Source organism: Perca flavescens, chromosome 9 (genome assembly GCF_004354835.1).
Source record: "Perca flavescens isolate YP-PL-M2 chromosome 9, PFLA_1.0, whole genome shotgun sequence".
NCBI classification, from domain to species: domain Eukaryota; kingdom Metazoa; phylum Chordata; class Actinopteri; order Perciformes; family Percidae; genus Perca; species Perca flavescens.
The window spans coordinates 3,373,767-3,393,812 of NC_041339.1; the positions used below are offsets into that span (position 1 = coordinate 3,373,767).

Consider the following 20,046-nt stretch of genomic DNA (forward strand, 5'->3'; position numbering starts at 1 on the left):
AGCAAAAAAATAAATAACGTGAATTTAACTGTTGATGACAGGGACTTCCTCATTCACCAGCTGGGAAATCAAGTGCTGTCTCTGCACAATCACTTCAAACACAGACAGTGTACCCCCAAGGCGTTGTCTGCAGATCCCTTGTTAATCTGTGACTTTCTTATCCATCACATTTGGCTCACTGTGTTGACTCTGCTGACACACAGTCTCAATAGCCTCTATGGGCTCTTGCTATACATGGTTCAACACTTTTATTGTTACAAGGAAACATGAATACACTGCAACACTGATAAAAAAACTGACAAACATAGATTAAGTATAAGAACACAAGACACAAGGAAAACAAACATGGTATGATATAACTACTATATGGATTAACAATGCCATCTGGTGTCCTAAAAATATCATGTATATAATGCCACATGGCATTTGCAGGCATCAACTCAAATGGCACATGTTAAAAGCTAGAAATGTAAAACCAATTAAAAAAAACATGACAGTTGACACAGTCTGCTTGCAGTTATGCAGTACTTACTAGTTACGGTGCACATGTGTATGCATACTAAAAGGCCGAGTCCAATATGCATTCATTGATCAAGTAAATAAATGCTTACATAAAGCAAATAACATATCGTTATTAAAATGATATTAAGGATAAAGAAAATGACCTTGTTTAAAGGCAAATTCATCTGTAACCTAATTCAACTGTTACCCTATTTAAAGGTGTTCAATATCATATTTACTGGCAGCTGCAACACCTGTACAATATACCAAAAACTTGTGATATCAATGATAACATTGTTGTTATAGAGCAGTGGTTCTCGAACTTTTTTCATTAATGTTCCCCATTTGAATTGTGTTTTAAAGCCATGTAACCCCTGACCAGCGATAGATTTACTAAACAACAGCCATATAACTGAAAAACATTTAAATGCTAATGAAAGGCAACAAAAAAAAATTTTAAAAAGTAAAAAGTTGGTAGAAAGAAGGAAGTAAGGCAAGAGTAGGTGGAAAATAGTATCAAAAACTTAGAAAACAGAGACAAAAACTTTGTGAAAAGCGACAGACTTGTAAAAAAAAACACAGTAGAAAGAATGAAGACAAACTTGGAAAAACATGACAAAAACCTTGGAAACGGTGGAATTGTTTTTTGAAAAAAGCGACGGAAGGCAAGAACAGGTCGAAAATAGTGACAAAAAGCGACAATAACTTTTAAAAAGTGGCAAACTTCAAAAACAACAACTTAGAAAAAAGCGCTCACGTACCCCGTGCAGTCCTCCAAAGTAGGCTACCCCTTGGGGTACACGTACCCGCATTTGAGAAACACTGTTATAGAGACTAGCCGACATATTGCTGTCACAACTAAGATGAAGGCAACTGACTTTTCTCCGTCAACTGTTTGATATTACGTAAACCTTCTCTGTAGCACTCAGCTTGTACTCTGTATAGTCTGTTATAGTTTTCTAATTCTGTATTTTGTCAATTGTCATTGTTTCGATGGAAGTCAGCTCATTTTGTCATAACTTAAAGCCTTAATGTTATCTGTTTTTTCACCCTCTGTGCTTTTTGACTCACAGTCACCTTTTGAAATTGTCCCTCAGTAGAACACACAAGCAGGACAAGGAACAGTAGGCCTACACAGTATCCTTTATTTTCTATATACTTTACTCTGGATATACACATTTCATTTGGATCTTCTGGAATAAACAGGATGAGGAACGGATGGAGATGTTCTGTAGACACCGAGAGCTTTTATTAAGTGGTTTTAATATGTTACAATACTTCCTGACTACAGATGGCTGAATGGTAATTTGATTAAACACAAATTGATTTAGGAATATGTAAAAAAAAAAAAAAAAAAAAAAAAAAAAGTCTGCCGTAATAATGGAATTCCTACAACTAGATTTTGACACAAGAGCTCAGTGCCTCAAGATAAGGTAGAAAAATAAATAAAAACCCTTTATTTTATTTTACTCTGTGTAAAAAATGATAGCCTACACTGGCTGTGTCTCAAACCGCACACTTCTGTCAGTATACTGCTGATGTGCACTGACCATTTACTGCCGTAGTGCCCACTTTGGTTGGTTAGTGTTGTCCCCGGTTGTCCCAAACGGAACACTTATGTTTGAACACTTACCGGAAATGACGAGCGGGATGAGTGTGACAAACGCAAGTTACGCAACACCAAAGCCGGTCTACTATATTAGAAATTCTTTGGCAACACATATGAACGCGATTTTCCAGCCCGCCAAAAAATATATGCCGGCTTTTGTTTACAAAAAATATTTCTGTACGTGCATTTACCTTACTTCACACAGCATGTGGAAAATACATCGCCTCCAACGCCTCCGATGTCAACGCAGGATCCTCCTACTATTGGCTGAACATGAGGTATATTATTATTTATTTATTTTTTTACAGACAAATTCCTATCATGCACGAATTGTAGCGCAGCAGCACACCAGCAGGATTTTACCTTTTCAAGAACAGTCAGGAGTAGTTCCTCGCGCTAAGTTGATGAATAACTAAAATACACACACCAGCGGGTTCACAGAAGTTTTTGCATTTATGTCACAACATAACTATTAAACTACTACATTTTCACTGTCTATACATGTTATGCAGCACAGTTACAATAAGCTGCTCTTTATTTTATCATCAGAAGTACTTCTGTGTGCTCCAAGTGAATAAACAATTGATTGATAACAATTAAAAGCACATATCATCATACGTTTATGTATTTGTGTCATGAAAACATGTTATTAAGTGCTCTTCACTGTCTTTACACTAATATACACCAAGAAATAGACAAAAGAATAGACAGGCCTATTGATATGTTCTATCATGTACTCATTCTGATAATTGTTAGAAAAAGACAATGAAATAAGGAAAACACAGGGATAGTAACAGAATCAGATCAACTTTATTAAAAAAAATCAGCTCTCCTCTCCCCACTCACAGCATCTTCCCAGCCCCAGAAAGTACTGCCAGATAAATCATACAATGCCACTGTTGGCAGTATACTTTGATGACCACAGTGACCTGAGGGTTGACTACCACCTTTCAAGGGAGTCCTTCAATACCGTCATGGCCGTGTTGGGCGCGGAATGCGACCATGGTTGGGGCCCAGAGATCGACACCCTACGCAGTCCAGCTGCAGGCCATCTGCGATGACGTCGGAAAGTTCCTCGATGTGTTCGTGGGGTACTGTGGGTCAGTTCATGACGCCAGAGTACTGAGGAACAGCCCCATCTATTACCAGCAGTCCTACCCTCCACCAGGATATAGCATCCTTGGAGATGGGGGCTACCCCTGCCTGGCCCAGCCCAGCCCATCAGCCTCATCACACCCTTCAGACAGCCTATTCGCAACCACCTCCAGGCTCGCTTTAACAGCAGTCTGTCTAAGGCCAGGTGTGTTGTCGAGCGGTCCTTCGGGATACTGAAGACTAGATGGAGATCCATCTTCTTCAAGGCTCTGGAGGTGGATGTGACATATGTGCCGGAGGTCATCGTCTGCTGCACTATTTTGCACAATATCTGCATGAGCAACAGGGACCTACTGGAGCCAGATGCTGATGATGGTGCAGCAGGGGACCAGCCGGCACCAAGACCAGCACCAGCGCCTCCAGGAGCCGTCTCTGGTGCAGATGAGAGGCAGAGGATGGCGATGATGTGTTGTGTCCCTGACTACATTTTTAAAAAAATCTTTGTGAATGAATGTTTTTTAAATAGTAAGAAATGTTCTTCCTTAAAATACAGGGGGCATAAGTAATCACACCCCTAGGTTAAATTCACTGCACTGTCAGTTAGACAAAGTAGGTCACGTGTCAAACTCTAGGCCTGAGGACCAAATCCGGCCCCTGGCAGGTTTTGATCCAGCCTGCATTTCAATTTAGGTTCACAATAAATTTAGGCCCACCTAGTTTTTGTCGCTTTTTCCAAAAAAAATGTGGTGCTTTTTTTCCCGACATTTTTTACACCTTTTCAAGCGGTTTATGCACTTTTTTTTAATGCTTTAAGCACTTTGTTGTATCGTTTTTGATGCTTTACAAAATGTATAGCCACTTTTTCTTAAGATTGTGGCGTTTTTTACAATGTTTTTGTCACTTTTTCAGACAACTTTGACACCAACTTTTTCCAATGTATTTGTTGCTGTCTGAGGAACTTTTTGGGGGCTTTATGAGGCCCAAAATGTAAGACTACAGTATATATGCAATAACAGTCAAATTGACTTTTTCTCTTAAATAAAAGCATGTCAATAAACTCTGGCCCTGCATGTGATTCTCATTCTCCAGTGTGGCCCTTAGGGAGACTGAGTTTGACGCCCCTGAAGTAGATAGTACTTTTTAGGAATCTTTGATTTACTTTACAAATTAGTTGAAAGGTAAACGAAACAAGTGTATAATCAGTTCCTGTAAAGGGTTCACCAATCGAGAGCAGCCAGACTATTCATTCACAACGTGAATAGGTCTGAAGTAACCTAACCAGGCTCTCCTGAAAGAAAAAAGATGTGAAGGTGTGATATAACAAATGACAGTGTAAATTACTTGTTACATATTTATTTAATATACACTTATTAGAACAACAAAGTAGAACTACAGTTTATTTTGTAAACTTGTCTAGAATTGCCAGGAGGCGCTCCTCTCTGGCAGCCGTCTCTCTCTCTTGTTTCTAAGTGTTTGTGTAAAATCTTTCAAGAGAACCAAGGAAACTGTACGGCAAGAACTTTCTTTTTAACAAAGAGAAATAAAAAGCAAGGATGCAGCAACATTGGGTGGCTCGGTGGATCAGGGTGGAGGGTGGATGTTGACACCATAGATATACATAATAAAGGCCTTTATTATGTATATCTATGGTTGACACTGCCCCTGTCGCATGTCACATGACAGCTCCGGCTGTGAACCAGGAAGTGAGAGGGCGGTGCCATAGGGTGGTGCTTTTCAAAGGGCTGGTGGGCTGATAAAACAGCAACAATAAGGTAGTGGCTATTTACCGATATATAACGTTAACTCTTTCAAAAATACAGATGAGAGAGTGCATTTCAATTCAAATACACACTTGTTAAGTTGATTATTTCGCTCATGTAGTCACAACCTTTGCCTGTTCTGAGCATCTAGCGTAATTGCTGCTAACGGTAGCTAGCTCTTTCGACTTAGCAGGAACGTTAGCAGTCAGCAAGCTAACAGACGCAGAGGACAACAGTGCCTTTATTTAGGAAAGGGTCTTCCTCACTTTCTCACTGTTAGTCTAGAGTTACGGTAGCCAACACCGGCGGTAGTTAACGTTAGCTCGCTTATAAACCGTTGCAGCGTTTTTTCTGGTGCATTTGTTTTCGGGGTTTGTGTGCTTTTCTTTTTGCATCGTTTGTGTATTTGCAGCGCGTTCGTGTATTTGTGTGTGTGTGTGTGTGTGTGTGTGTGCGTGCGCGCGCGCGCGCGCGCGCAACGCGTTTGCTAAATGTGTTGTCAAATCAATTAAGATGTTTTCTTTATTTGCTTGTGTTTTGTCTATTTGCATGTTTGCCCGTGTCGGCCACCGTACATTACCTCTGAAATTATGTTTCAACTTTATATTCACAAACCAAAGCACAATGGTTTTAATTGATGTGCATATCATTAAAGGTCCCATGACATAGTGCTCTTTGGATGCTTTTATATAGACCTTAGTGGTCCCCTAATACTGTATCTGAAGTCTCTTTTATATAGACCTTAGTGGTCCCCTAATACTGTATCTGAAGTCTCTTTATATATATATATATATATATATATATATATATATATATATATATATATATATATATATATATATATATATGGCCTTGACCAACTGCCACTTTGCTCGTTTGAAAGACATGATGTCTCTCTCTTTCTCATGGGTGGGCCAAATTATCTGGGCTGGCAAAGCAGAGAAAGGGGAGGTAACCTTTCCCCTTATGACCTCATAAGGAGAAGATTCCTGATTGGCCCATCTGAGCTTTAATTTTCTCTAAGGGCAGAGCAGGATACCCAGGGCTCGGTTTACACCTATCACCGTTTCTAGCCACTGGGGGACCATAGGCAGGCTGGGGGAACGCATATTAATGTTAAAAAACCTCCATAAAGTGAAATTTTCATGCCATTTAAGGAAATGTTAGCTTAATATGTGCGCCGGGATTTGTCCCTTGTCATAAGCAGGACTGGCTCTCTCCGAATTCCCAAATGACATGTCAAATTTCGTATGTAAATGCTCTCAGGTCGGACTCGAAACCTGGACCTTCTGCGTCGAGGAATAAACCTCTATATATGTGCACCTGCTCTACCAACTGACCTAACCCGGCCACTATACCTTCATAATAATAGTAATAATATTAAAGTACCTGCTACCTTCTGTGTGACAGCATCCACCATGACAGCCATCAAGCATGCTCTCCAGAGGGACATCTTCACACCCAACGATGAGCGTCTCCTGGGCATCGTTAATGTCTGCAAGGCCGGGAAGAAAAAGAAGAACTGCTTCTTGTGTGCGACAGGTAAGAGACAAACAGTTTTAAATAACCAGTGTGTAACGTGTTTAGTTGTTTGTTATCAAAATCTGTGTTGCCCTTTCACAAAATTGTCCTTTTTTCATGAATATTTACCACCACCATCAATTCCAAGTATTCCTTTTGGCTTGAAATTTTACATGTGCATTCACATGAACTGGGGTAGATGCTTCATATTCATGCGCCATCTTGAAATACGTTAGCCGGTAAGGGACATACAGGACATACTGCTCCGCCTTTTGCGTTTTCGCTGTTACATGATAAACTCACAGGCGCTGCTAACGCTGCTAATGGGTATCGTCGCTTCCCGGCCCCCGGCAGGTTGGAAGAAGGAAACATGGAGGACCACACGTATTCAAAATCCAAATTTCAGAAACAGGAGTCTTCCTCTTCGCCCCGAAAAAAAAGATAAAGAATATTGATATATATTGATATAATAAAAAGAGCAAGAGACTAGCGTCTTCATCAAAAAAAGGGTGAACATTGGAGCTGCCTTCCAAAGATGGAAAGACCTGATGAAGGAAAAGGGGATCGAAAGAGACGCCGAGCGGCTACCGTAGCTGTAATGCCTACTTTGAACTGCGCGGCGCGAGAGAGTTGATTGCGATATATGATCTCAACGCTAGATGGGAGACTACACATGGGACCTTTTAAGGATAAAAGGTAAATGTCTCTGTAATAATGTTTTTTTTCCCCTTCCAGTTTCTACAGAGAGGCCTGTCCAGGTTAAAGTGGTTAAGGTGAAGAAATCTGACAAAGGGGACTTTTACAAACGACAGCAGACATGGGAGCTCCGAGATCTGACAGAAGTAGATGCCAAAGATGCAAGCAAGGTCAGACATAATGCATCTTTTACTTTTTTTCACCCATAACCTTGTTCAGTTATCATAAATGTTCCTTTTCTTTTTTGTTTAGTGCTCATACTCTGTTTTTATTTTTGTACTTTTATGGTTTAGGAAAATCCTGAATTTGATCTTCACTTTGAGAAGGTGTACCGCTGGCTGGCCAGCAGTACAGCTGAAAAAAACTCCTTCATCTCGTGCATTTGGAAGCTGAACCAGCGGTACCTGAGGAAGAAGGTGGAGTTTGTGAATGTCAGTTCTCAGCTGCTGGAAGGTGTGGAAACGCTCTATCCTTACTGTAGCCACCCCTGTGAGAGCATGCCTCTTTTCATGATTTGCTTATGTTTGCTTTTAAAAGGATTGTCTCTTACTCTTAAACCAATAGTGCTGACCCTAGTGTGTATTGGTCATGTTTGAGGTAATCTAATTTAGCCCAGTAAGTGAGAATTTCTGCTGGTTTTTGGTTAAATCTTTTTATTAATAGCACGTTTATTTCTTTGTATCTTGGTTTGTGGTATGGTTTTCTCTGTTAAATTGTTCTTTATTCTCACTCTTCTCTCTTAAACTTTCTCTGGCCAGAACTTCCTAAAGCGGAAGGTTGGTAGGACTTAACTTCCCCCTCCTCACTCCTCGCCATTGTTATCTATCTCATGACCTCGAACCACCATTCTCATTAGAGACTCTCCCGTCCTTAAAACTCCTTCTGTGTGAATTATCGGACGCTAAGTACAGATGGGCATGATTCATTTTTTCAATAATCCTAACACACATTTAGGTCATGTTTTTACCTCACTTTTAGCTGTTTTTACTTGTCCATTCCACCTTAATTCATGGGATTATTCACTGAAGCGTTATTATGGATCCCACGTAACTTCTAGGCAAGTCCCGCCCTACGGAGCAGCCCGATTGGTTGGGGTTAGGGCTCCTGCACACTGCCTGCGTGGCGAGAGCGGGTCAGCTGCGTGGCGTGTCCGTTTTTATTTCGGCTCCCTTGTTAACGTGTTTGTATTCTATTTTTCCAGGAAAAATAGAATACAAAAAGATGTTTATATGTCATTTTCATGCGAATACATTTAATAAATGATAGTTTAATGTTTGAAAGTCTCTAGGTTTTGACATAAATGCAGATAAATAAAAAAATAAATAATTATCGATTTTCAAATATTGCACCTGTCAATACAGAACCAAATATTCTGTAGCCTATTTTGCCATCAATACTGCCGACGTTGTCTTTGCTGTAATCAAATCAGTATATATTTATGTTTATGGGAAACATACATGTGTACAGACGAGGCTAGCAGCAGCGCCGCGTCAGACATGTTTCTGGTGTGCAAAGACATAGAAAACACCACGCAACAGAAACGCCACGCTCACGCCACGCAGGCAGTGTGCAGGAGCCCTCAGGCATTGACCTCGAGTGGTTAAGGTTAGGATAGCTGATTGGTCAGGGGATAGGACCTGAACAAATCGGGTTATGTTACATTGTGTAAGCATGGACGCCAGGCCAATAGTAGCGGGTGAATGCTATTGAAGGGCGAGTCCCTCCTAGAAGTTGTGTGGGTTCCATACTAACGCTTCACTGACATGTGTTCATTAATTTACTCTGTATCTAATTTGACCGAAACTTGTAGCACATATTGTTTCTAATGGTTCCAGAGCCGAGTAAAGTGCTGTTGTACTTTAATTGGATTCACAGAGGCCTCTTTTTTTCCTTTCTTTTTTTTTATCAGCTAGAACAAATAGAGAAGTAAATTAAGCTCATGGTACAGTATGTAGCCATTTCAGATTGCAGATAAACTTCTTCCATCTCAGGTGGTCAATAAGTACAATTTATTTAAAGTATTCATATTATGTTGTTGGGCTTTTTCCCTTTCCTTTATTGTGTTATATATTTTTTTGTGCACGTTATAGGTTTACAAAGTGAAAAAGCCCAAAGTCGTCCCCCCCCTTGTCTGACTGGCTAGTAGTCCTTACCTAGGTACTGTCAGGGCACGCCCTCATACTCTGCTTCTGACTGGCTAGTAGTCCTTACCTAGTTACTGACAGGGCACGCCCTCTGCTTCTGACTGGCTAGTAGTCCTTACCTAGCTACTGAGCATGTGCGACTCCCAACAAAGATGGAACAGAAGTGAGATGCCTCACTCTGTAGCTAAAAGAGAGAGCAACACACAGGGTGAAAAGAGGAGCTGCAGCAATGTGCAGTACAACAAAATTATGGTGTTTTTTGAAAATTAAACCATGTAAAACTATTCTGGTACAACCTCTAAATACAATTCTGAACCTGAAAATGAGCATAATATGAGCACTTTAAAACATGTTTTATCCCATTCCCCATCACCAAAGGTATTTTTGTCCGTAGTTATTCTTACAGGGGGTGTGTAAAACCTGATGTGTTGGAAGATATCAGAATGTGTCTCGAACTTTGCATTTGTGCTCACGCCTTAAACCTCCATTTTTCCATCTCTGTTTGTGGAATTAGAGTCTGTGCCGAGTGGTGAGAGTCAGAGCGTTGCCGGGGGCGATGAAGACGCTCTGGACGACTACCAGGAGCTGAGCACCCGCGAAGAGCAGGACATCGAGGGTATGATGGAGATGTGCGAGTACGCCATCTCCAACGCCGAGGCTTTCGCCGAGCAGCTCTCCAGGGAGCTGCAGGTTCTAGATGGGGTGAGTAGAGCGACGGCTAAACTAAAAATAAAAGGAACGTAAGGTATAAAAATTATTGTTCTGAGTAATGATATAATTTTGCCAGTGAGCTTGGAGAGCAATTTTAAGTTTTAAAAAAACATAGAAACTACGGGTGGGAAGACAAATCGATTTCACATATGTATCGTGATTTCGTTTTGCGACCATTTTTTAAAATTGATTCTTTTCCCCTAGAATTTTATTATTTCTTTTTTACCAATGGTTCACCTAAATATTTTCTGTTAATATGGTACCGCCAACGCCGAGTACATAGGGCTGCAGGATAACCTAAAATTAGCTGTTAATATAACATTACTCGTCCAGCCCTACAACTACATCATATATGTTTCCAGCAAATCAGAGTGAAAGCTGAAAATGCAGAAAATCCATGTTATTTACTCCTTTACAGATGAAATAAATATCAGACTGACTGACTGACATGTGACGTGCATTCTTTTTAGAAAACAATTTGTTTTTAGGAATGTCTTATGATATACTGTATTGTCTCTAGAAGTGCATTACTCAACTTTTGTTTGTTTTTTAAAAAAGGGAAAGAAAATCGCAAAACTCAATACTATTGAATCACAATACTTCTAGAATCGCAATAAATGCCAATCGCAATACAAATGAAATCGGATCTTTCATGTATCGTGAAAGAATTGAATCAGGACTAAGGCATACGGTCCCGGCCCTGACAGGAACATTAATAATACCTTTTCATTGTTTCTTACTTCAAGGCCAACATCCAGTCCATCATGGCGTCTGAGAAGCAGGTCAACATCCTGATGCAGCTGCTGGACGAGGCGCTGGGTGAGGTGGACACCATCGAGGGAAAGCTGAGCAGCTATGAGGAGATGCTCCAAAGCGTCAAGGAGCAAATGGACCAGATCTCCCAGAGCAACCGCCTCATCCAGATCAGCAACACTAACAACGTCAAACTGCTGGATGAGATCCAGTTCTTAGTGGTTAGGAAACACATTTGAATGCCTATTATTACTAAATGAAGTGGCACACACTCAAGTGTCAAACGATTTTTAGACAGTTTGCAGATAAATTATGCCAGAGTTAAAGAACAAATTAAAGCAAACTAATGTAAATTTCAAATAATTTTGATGTAAATGCACAAAATATTCCAACAATCCTATTTGCTGGATGTGATCCTTAAGTAAGTAAGTAAACTTTATTTATATAGCACCTTTCACAGACAAGAGGGGTCACAAAGTGCTTTACAATGAAACAAAAAAACATTAAAACAATGCTGACTAGGTTTCCAGACTAAGTTTGATGAATGCGTTGGTCTCTCCTCATGCAGAACTACATGGACCTGTCAAAGGGACACGTCAGAGCCTTGCAGGAGGGAGACCTGACCTCCCCTAAAGGCATTGAGGCCTGCATCAATGCCTCCGAAGCTCTTCTGCAGTGCATGAACGTGGCCCTCCGACCAGGTTAGTTTACACATGTACTTGTTTGATCAACTGAATCAGTTGTTTCTCTCGGTCGGTCGAGCAACTCTCAGAAGTTGCACATTTGGAAAACCTAATAAACACATTTTTGAAAAATAAATATGTTTCAAATTATCTAAGGTGTGCCTACAAGCAGATTTATACAATATCATACATTTTCCTAGCCTGGAAATGCCTTTCAAATAAGTGATGTTTTTTTACTTTCCATAGGCCACGACAAGCTGATGGCTGTGACCCAGCAACAGCTCCTGTTCGCTGAGCTGAGAGACACCTTCGCTCGCCGCCTCACCAATCACCTCAACAATGTGTTTGTTCACCAGGTAACAGGCACCCTATGCTTCCCAGTATATAACTCTTTCTACAACAACTTTCTAAGTTGCAGTTTCAGGTGATAGGTTACATTGGAATATCCTTTAAAGGACAAATCCGGCGCAAAATGAACCTAGGGGTTGATAACACATGGGAACTGAGTCGACCGTTCTCTGGGATATGTTTTCATGCTAATCGAATGTGACCAGTTTTAGCGCAAACCGCTAATTAGCTTATGAAGCTAGTCGTCGGGGCATGGGGAAAGTAATAAGAAATCGCTATTTCTATATCACACAAAAAAGGCTCAAACTAGCACCACACTTCAACGGTAGCATAATGAGGGTCCCTACATGTAAACCGAAGCATTGAGAACTTTGTAAGTGTACAGACAGTTTATTAAAAAGATAGTTTAGAAAGACAGTACCGTTCACGTATACAGGCGGGCGCCATCTTGGGTCACGATCAGTCGAACGAAAAAAACGGCGTGCTTGAGCTACGTTACTGGTTACTGGTTGCACGGCATTCGTGGTCCGTGACTGTTTTCCCACCCTCATGCTACCGTGGAAGTGTGGTGCTATTTTGAGCCTTGTTAGTGGTATAGAAATAGTGATTTCTTTTTACTTTATCCGTTACAAGAGACATTTTACTGCATAATGAGTATTTTTTACTTTTTGAGCACATTTTGTTGATAGTACTTGCTTTGAATTGGGCAGTTGTAAACCGTTATGGTTTTGTTTTAAATGTCTGTTTGTGTTAGCTCGTAAAGACTCAGAGGCTACAAAATGTTTTACTTTTACATACATCTTCAGACAAGGACTTTTTTTTTAAATTTTCTGGCCAACAAAGTATTTTTTTTTTTTTTTTAGCAGATTTAAGAGGAAGACCTTTTGTTGTGCTCACGCCTTGCCATTGTGAGTCTGCAGCGACAGGCAGTCTCTCCTGTTTCTTTTCCAGGCTGTGTGTGTCTCTCTCTCTCCTTCTCCCCCTCATGGACTTCCTGTTTATCTGGGACTCTTTTCCTGGGCTGCCTTGTGCCGTTTCCTTCTAGTTGTGTCCCTCCTATTCCTGACTCTCCCTGTTGCTCACTTTGAATCATCCCACTCTGCTCTCTGTCTCTGTGTCAGTTCAACCACTTCAGTCACTTCAAAATGACCATCCCTCAGTTCTATAGGTCCTCCTGTCTGTCGCTTCCAGTGAGTACCCTCACAGCAACCACCCACTTGCCCCCTCTTTTGCTAATGTTTGACCCGTTCACACCTCACTCCAACTTACTTGTCATTACCTCAGAGACCTCAGACCTTCCATATCCTAACATAGCCTATTATTTATTGCATGGGATATATTTCTAATCACTTAACATCTTTCATTTGATCCCAAAGCTGGAGAAGCATCGCTCATCTTTCTTGTCCATCGACTGTCTGCACTCAGCTTGGCTTTGTTGCAAAAGGTCTCATATCATTAAAATCCTGTGCCTGTCTGCTCTGCGTGTGCATGTTTCGTAGCACAAGCAGTAGATACTGAACATAACAATGAGGCGAAGTGAGGAGAACATCAGTATGCCAGTAAGAGCTGTGCTTTTCACTAAGTTTGTCAATAATATGAGTTGAAGATGTGGTGGAATTTTGAGTTGAACAATGTGTTTACCTTGGAAACTTCTGGTTTTTATGGTAATTTGAGGTAACCTATCCTATCCAGATGTTTGCGATAGGAAGATGAATATTCCTCATGTGTTGAGAGCGTGTGTTTGAGTGTATACAGAAATATGGAATGGGACTTAATATTAGATGTGTCTATGCTAACTCTTAATTTAATGTATTAGTAATTGTCTCCCCTTGCTCCGTCATCCAGGGCCACGACCAGAGCTCCACCCTGGTGCAGCACACAGCTGAGATGAGCTTGCCCAAACACAGCCCCCTCCACAGGGACCTGCTGCGCTACGCCAAGCTCATGGAGTGGCTGAAGAACACCCACAGGGAGAAGTACGAGGGCCTGTCAAGGGTCAGTGCTGTTATCGGAGAACACCTCTAAAGGAATAGCAGAAATACACCTATGCGCTTTCTTGCAAAGAGTTAGATGACAAGATTGATGCCACTGTTAAAGTGCTCATATTATGCTCACTTTCAGGTTCATAATTGTATTTAGAGGTTGTACCAGAATAGGTTTACATGGTTTAATTTTCAGAAAACATCATATTTTTGTTGTACTGCACAACAAAAATCCTCCTTTTCACCCTGTGTGTTGAGCTCTCTGTTTTAGCTACAGAGTGAGACATCTCACTTCTGTTTCATCTTTGTTGGGAGTCGCACATGCTCAGTAGCTAGGTAAGGATTACTCGCCAGTCAGAAGCAGAGTATGAGGGCGTGCCCTGACAGTAGCTAGGTAAGAACTACTAGCCAGTCAGAAGCAGAGTATGAGGGCGTGCCATGCTAGCAGCTAGGCGAGCATTATAACGTGTGTTCCAAAGTGACCCACGTTTGTCTCTGAAGTAAAGGCTGGACTACAATAGAGCTGTTTGGAGCAGTTTGTGAACAGTGTTTTCTGTTGGAGATGGTAAGTCCCTTTGGGGGGGACTTTGGGCTTTTTCACTTTGTAAACCTATAACATTCACAAAAAAGATATATAACACAATAAAGGAAAGTGAAGAAGCCCAACAGCATAATATGAGCACTTTAAATTGTAATCCCTAAGATTTCCGTCTTGGTTGTTTTGGCGACACCCGTGGTTACCGTGGCAACAGCAGCACTAACAATGACAACTACTACTAACAACTAACAACTACTGTATATAGAAAGGTGACATTGAATGGCTACTGCAGAAAACAATGCCCATCGTAAACATTATCAATAATGGGGTTTGATTCCAGGGAGATCTTAAGGATTATAAAGACCAGTGGTTATCAAACCTTCTTTCAGTAATGTACCCCCTTTTGAAAAAATTCAGCCAAGTACCCCCTAAACAGCGCAAAACATTTTTGGTAAAAAAACAAAAACCAAATAACCTATATAAAAGGTACAATTCAGCGCTGCACCTGTTAACAACCTTGTAACTGAAAAATACTTAAATGCTAGCCTACATTTCAAATGATTAGAATCCACTGAATTCATTTATTATTATAGCATAATTATTTGATGAATTATGCATTTAAAAAAATCACAAACTCCCTGCAGTACTCCAACTTATTCCTAGGGGTGCTAGTACCCCCATTTGAGATAGACTAGAAACTGGGCTAAAGAGCTTGCCCTAAGCTAAGTGTCTAGTGATTGTAGCTTCATATTTACTATCATCTCACCATCTACACCAATCTCATCTCCTGTTTTCATTTAGACCTACGTTGACTACATGAGCAGATTGTATGAACGAGAAATCAAAGACTTCTTTGAGGTTGCCAAGATAAAGATGGCCGGTACAACCAAGGAGGCCAAGGGCAAGTTCGGTAAGAGTTGTGAATGCACACACCTGTTGGAGCCATGAATCATGCTTGTCTTAATATGTGTGTATTACTAGGATTTTCAAGTAACGTCTGTTTTTGTCTTTTTCTCCCTCCAGTATTTGTATTGTACTGTCACACAGAATTGAATGTAATATCCATGTTTAAATAAAGAAACAAGGCCTCTTTTTTAAACAGTCTTTTCTGCGTCACGTCGGTTAACAAAAGCATACGTTTGCCAACTAATAATGTGTGCTTCGAAATAGTGCTAAAGTCCTGCCTTTTGTTTTACCTTAATAGATGACGTCTCTTTTTAAAAGGACCTCACATGTTGAATTTTCAACTCTCTTTTGAATATTTAAAATCTGAAGAGGTCTTTTTGGTTGAGCTTTGTTTTTGGCAGAATTATAGAACTGTTTTCTGCATTCTGTACCAGCTTTTCCTGCTGAAAACATGTTTTCCAAAGGTTTGTTTGAGCCGCTGCACTGCACGTCAGCATATATGTTACTTTTGTACATCTAACATCTGGCCTCACCCCGTCCCATGCTGCATGTTGTAAGCCCTAACTTGTCTCTGTCTTTGATGCCTGCCTTTCTAACTGGCTGCAGCCACGCTTCCGCGGAAAGAGAGTGCACTCAAACAGGAAACAGAAAGTAAGTATGACATTTGGATAGAGCTATTCCACTGTCAGTTACTCAGTCTGCTCAGACTGATCTCACGAAGTGGCGTATGTATGACACGCCAATTTGTATGCCATTTTGGCGTGTTATCAAGATGCACAATCGCTTTTTAGCGTGCTTATCAACGCTGTTTGGCCTCCATTGACTTACATTACGTGTGAAAGGACGGAAGTCCGTGGAGGGAGGTTGGTTGGACAGGACTTTCACCCGGGAGAAGCGGGATCGTGTCCCGCGAGTGGCGTTTATCAACCGTGTTTTTGTATTTATTTAATAAAGCCTTCCCCAATGTACGTTTCCTTAACCCAACCGTTGATGGTTTTCCTAAGCATGTGACGTTGGTCACCGTTGTGTTTTTGTCATTTTTTGTGTGTTACTAAAGCCTTTCCCAACATTCTTTTCCTAAACACAACCTTTTTTTTTTTTTTTTTTTTTTACATGCGTGTGACGTTCTTGCGATAGCACGGCACGTTCTCGCGATAACACGCTACGTGTTTACATCCGCTGTATACAGCGTAGACATACACGTGGATAGCTCAAAATGTGTACAGATAACACGCCATTTGGCTTTAGGAAACTGGCGTGTATGTTTACGCGAAGTCATGATGCCATGTTGATCTGCTTCTTACATAGCGGCACTAAAAGGAATAATTTGCTCAAAACCCTTCGCTACCCCGATACATAACACTTTTAAGCCCTGTTTGCACTAAGTCTTCACAATGCAGCTGAATGCACCATCACATATTCTGATTCTATGAGAAATGCCTAAAAAAAAGCTAACCATTGATATCCATGTTATTTTTTTAATGATTTGACTATGCAATGTATTGAATAGTGTCGTGATTGACTTTCAAAAGTTTGACTCGCTCTCACTGAATACGTGACATTGAATCGCTGGATTTGTTGTGCTGCATTAGGCCTTCATGGCAGCTCTGGGAAGCTGACAGGCTCTACCTCAAGCCTGAACAAGCTGACAGTGCAGGGCTCCAACAGCCGGCGTTCCCAGTCTTCCTCACTGCTGGACATGGGCAACATGTCCGCCTCCGACCTGGACGTGGCTGACAGGACCAAGTTTGACAAGGTGACACTGACACAGATGTTTTTATCAGACTATTAAAGGGATACGCCACCTTGTCTTGAAATATGGCTTATCACAGTCTCCCCCCAGCTGTAGATAGGTGGGCCAACGCATTTTTTGTGCATGCATCGTTTTAGTCCGGTGCAACACCGGCAGCGCTGCCGCTAGTTAGCTTAGCGTAGTGAATGGAATCCTATGTTGCCGGTTAGCATGTTGTGAGTAAAAGTGAGTCAACAAAAGACAAAAAAACAACCTAATTACTTGCAGACAAAAAATGCATTGGCCCACCTATCTACAGCCAGGGTAGGCCGTGATAAGACCCATTTCAACAAATGGTGGCGCATTCCTTTAAATGTGAAATAGAAATAAAACTGTGTGTATGCACGTTGCTCTGTATTGAGAGATTCATTGGGAGGGTGTTTGTTTTCGCAGATATTTGAGCAGGTCCTCAGTGAGCTGGAGCCTCTGTGTCTCGCAGAACAAGATTTCATCAGCAAGTTCTTCAAGCTGCAGCAGCACCCGACCGTTACACCCCCTCTTGCTCAGGTAAATCTGTAAACCGATCTTGGAAATAGCTGCGAAAAGGGGGGATCATACGGTATGCCACCTACTGATGTGCAGTCATATGAAATTGTCTAATCCTTCACTTTACATTAGTGGCTGTACTCGTGTGTGGTGGCATCTGAGGTTGTTTTTTTCATTCCTGAAAGCGTGATATAATAATGCAATAACAGGGTGCAGCATCATTAAGAGATGCAGATGTTTGGTTGGATTTGTCACTTTTTATGTTTCTTTTCTCGTCAGCCCGAAACAGAGGAAACAGATGGAAGCATGCCGTCAAGAATGCCTCCCCAGGCTGAACACAGGCACTCCATGTCATCTGAGTGAGTAGTTTCACGTCGTGGTGCTACCAGTTCTGCTGAAAATGTAACCCATCTTCACTGCCAAAAAATATTACAGTGTTTACGTTTTCTATGAATCGCTCCCTCGTCCTTGTTTCACTTGTCTTCCCTTCCACCTCCCTTTCTGTCTTGTTCATTTCCTTTTTTTGGGGGGGATTGAAGGAAAGACATTGTGCGGCTGATGATGAATAAGATCTTCCAGAGCATCGAGACGGAGCTCAACAGTCTCATTGCTCTGGGCGACAAGATTGACAGCTTCAACTCTCTCTACATGCTGGTGAAGATGAGTCACCATGTGTGGACAGCTGAGAACGTTGACCCGGCCTCTTACCTCAGCACTACTTTGGGCAATGTGCTTGTCACTGTCAAGAGGAACTTTGACAAATGCATTGTGAGTAGAGGCCAAATTAAGGAAAAAAATCTAGTCTTTTGAAAACAGACAAAGTATGGTTAAGGTCTTATACAGTACATATTATGCTCAGAATTTAATACGATCTGTCTTTTTCCTCACAGTCTGGTCAGATCAGACAGATGGAGGAAGTGAAGATTTCTAAGAAAAGCAAAGTTGGTATCCTGCTTTTTGTCACTGCGTTTGAGGAGTTTGCCGAGCTGGCTGAAACCATCTTCCGTAATGCAGAGCGCCGAGGGGACCTGGATAAAGCTTACGTCAAACTTATCCGAGCTGTCTTCGTGAATGGTGAGACCACTTGGTCAGCTTACCTATTGGCTACAGGTGATGTGGTATTTTACGTGATGCCCGGAAACAAACTTCTGAATACCGTTTGTCTTTTCAGTGGAGAAGGTAGCCAACGAAAGCCAGAAGACGCCACGGGACGTTGTGATGATGGAGAATTTCCACCACATCTTTTCCACACTGTCGCGTCTAAAGATCTCCTGCCTGGACGCAGAGAGGCGAGAGGCCAAACACAAATACACAGACCACCTGCAGTCCTATGTAATCAACTCTCTGGGCCAGCCTCTAGAAAAACTCAATGTAAGTTAGTATATCTTTTGAGTTATAAAGTTCCTGGGCACGAGTAGAGAGAGGCAGCATGTGAGCATTGACCGACTTTTTGTAATTCAGTGCATCATAGGTAAAGTGTTCTCTCCCTCCCCGCAGCATTTCTTTGAAGGAGTTGAGGCCCGTGTAGCCCAGGGTGTTCGTGAGGAGGAGGTGAGCTATCAGCTGGCCTTCAACAAACAAGAGCTGCGCAAAGTTATCAAAGAGTATCCTGGCAAAGAGGTGAAAAAGGGACTTGACAACCTTTACAAGAAGGTGGACAAACATCTGTGTGAAGAAGAAAGTCTGCTACAGGTGAGAAATGAAACGTTGAATGGTGCTCAGCTGGTCAGTAGGGTCACGTTCCTCAATTTCTCAGCCTCTTTATTTCTTAACGTTAAACGGTTCTACTTTACATATTTGTCTCTGTATTTGTTTTGTTTATTTCTTATTAATGTTTAATATGTATGTATGTATGTATGTATGTATGTATGTATGTATGTATGTATGTATGCATGCATGCATGCATGCACCAACAACCCAGGCAAATTTCTTGTAAGTGTAACTCACTTGGCAATGAATCCTTTTCTGATTCTGAATTGTGAACTGTTGCCCTTGCTGATTTACTCCACCAGGTGGTGTGGCACTCCATGCAAGACGAGTTCATCCGTCAGTACAAGCACTTTGAAGATTTGATCGGCAGATGCTACCCTGGATCTGGAATCACCATGGACTTTACCATCCAGGACATGTTGGAGTACTTCTCCAGCATTGCTCAGTCTCATTAGTCTAGCTAGCTGCTATGCACTTTCTAATGGAGATTCACTACTGCCTCACATTGGCTGATGATGGATGACACAAGCTACTCTATTTAGGCCCCGTATTGTTTTTTTGTGTGTCGGTGTATTTCAATGAAATGGATTTGTACATTGGACAGTGTGTGTGTGCCTGTTCCATTTGAGATCCAACAACTCCGCACTAAAATACCCAATTGTTTGTGTTGTATTTTTATTATTTCTTTATGCCATATGTACATAATAAATTTGCTGCTGCCGACCCATTCAGTGCTGTGTTGGATATTTGTAGTTATTTTATTGTTGACACTAGATGTCAGTCTGTGACTGTTTTATACAGTCTATGGTCT

At 41.3% G+C, this 20,046-nt stretch overlaps 1 protein-coding gene across 4 annotated transcripts; it reads left to right on the forward strand.

Annotated features, from left to right (window-relative positions):
* Window positions 1-4,858: 4,858 nt before the first annotated feature.
* Window positions 4,859-19,966, forward strand: exoc1 (exocyst complex component 1). 4 transcript variants are annotated; one of them, XM_028587973.1, is made up of 20 exons: window positions 4,859-4,977; window positions 6,376-6,507; window positions 7,222-7,352; window positions 7,476-7,635; window positions 9,841-10,028; window positions 10,784-11,011; window positions 11,359-11,491; window positions 11,720-11,829; window positions 12,943-13,011; window positions 13,667-13,816; window positions 15,143-15,251; window positions 15,854-15,898; window positions 16,840-17,003; window positions 17,433-17,546; window positions 17,805-17,884; window positions 18,065-18,293; window positions 18,416-18,599; window positions 18,697-18,896; window positions 19,023-19,217; window positions 19,538-19,966. In XM_028587973.1, the coding sequence occupies exons 2-20, from the start codon at window positions 6,384-6,386 to the stop codon at window positions 19,688-19,690; spliced, it is 2,766 nt and encodes a 921-aa protein (XP_028443774.1). In that variant the 5' UTR covers window positions 4,859-4,977; window positions 6,376-6,383; the 3' UTR covers window positions 19,691-19,966. The 4 variants fall into 4 exon arrangements, with proteins under 4 accessions (XP_028443774.1, XP_028443775.1, XP_028443776.1 ...); XM_028587974.1 differs by lacking the exon at window positions 15,854-15,898; XM_028587975.1 differs by lacking the exon at window positions 12,943-13,011 and having other exon boundaries at window positions 4,860-4,977.
* Window positions 19,967-20,046: the final 80 nt, after the last annotated feature.

Bases quoted from the DNA above. Each gene is read 5' to 3' on its own strand.
- exoc1 (XM_028587973.1), top strand. From the start codon at position 6,384: ATGACAGCCATCAAGCATGCTCTCCAGAGGGACATCTTCACACCCAAC. The intron at 6,508-7,221 runs GTAAGAGACAAA...TTCCCCTTCCAG, and splicing joins CTGCTTCTTGTGTGCGACAG to TTTCTACAGAGAGGCCTGTC. The intron at 7,636-9,840 runs GTGTGGAAACGC...TTGTGGAATTAG, and splicing joins CAGTTCTCAGCTGCTGGAAG to AGTCTGTGCCGAGTGGTGAG.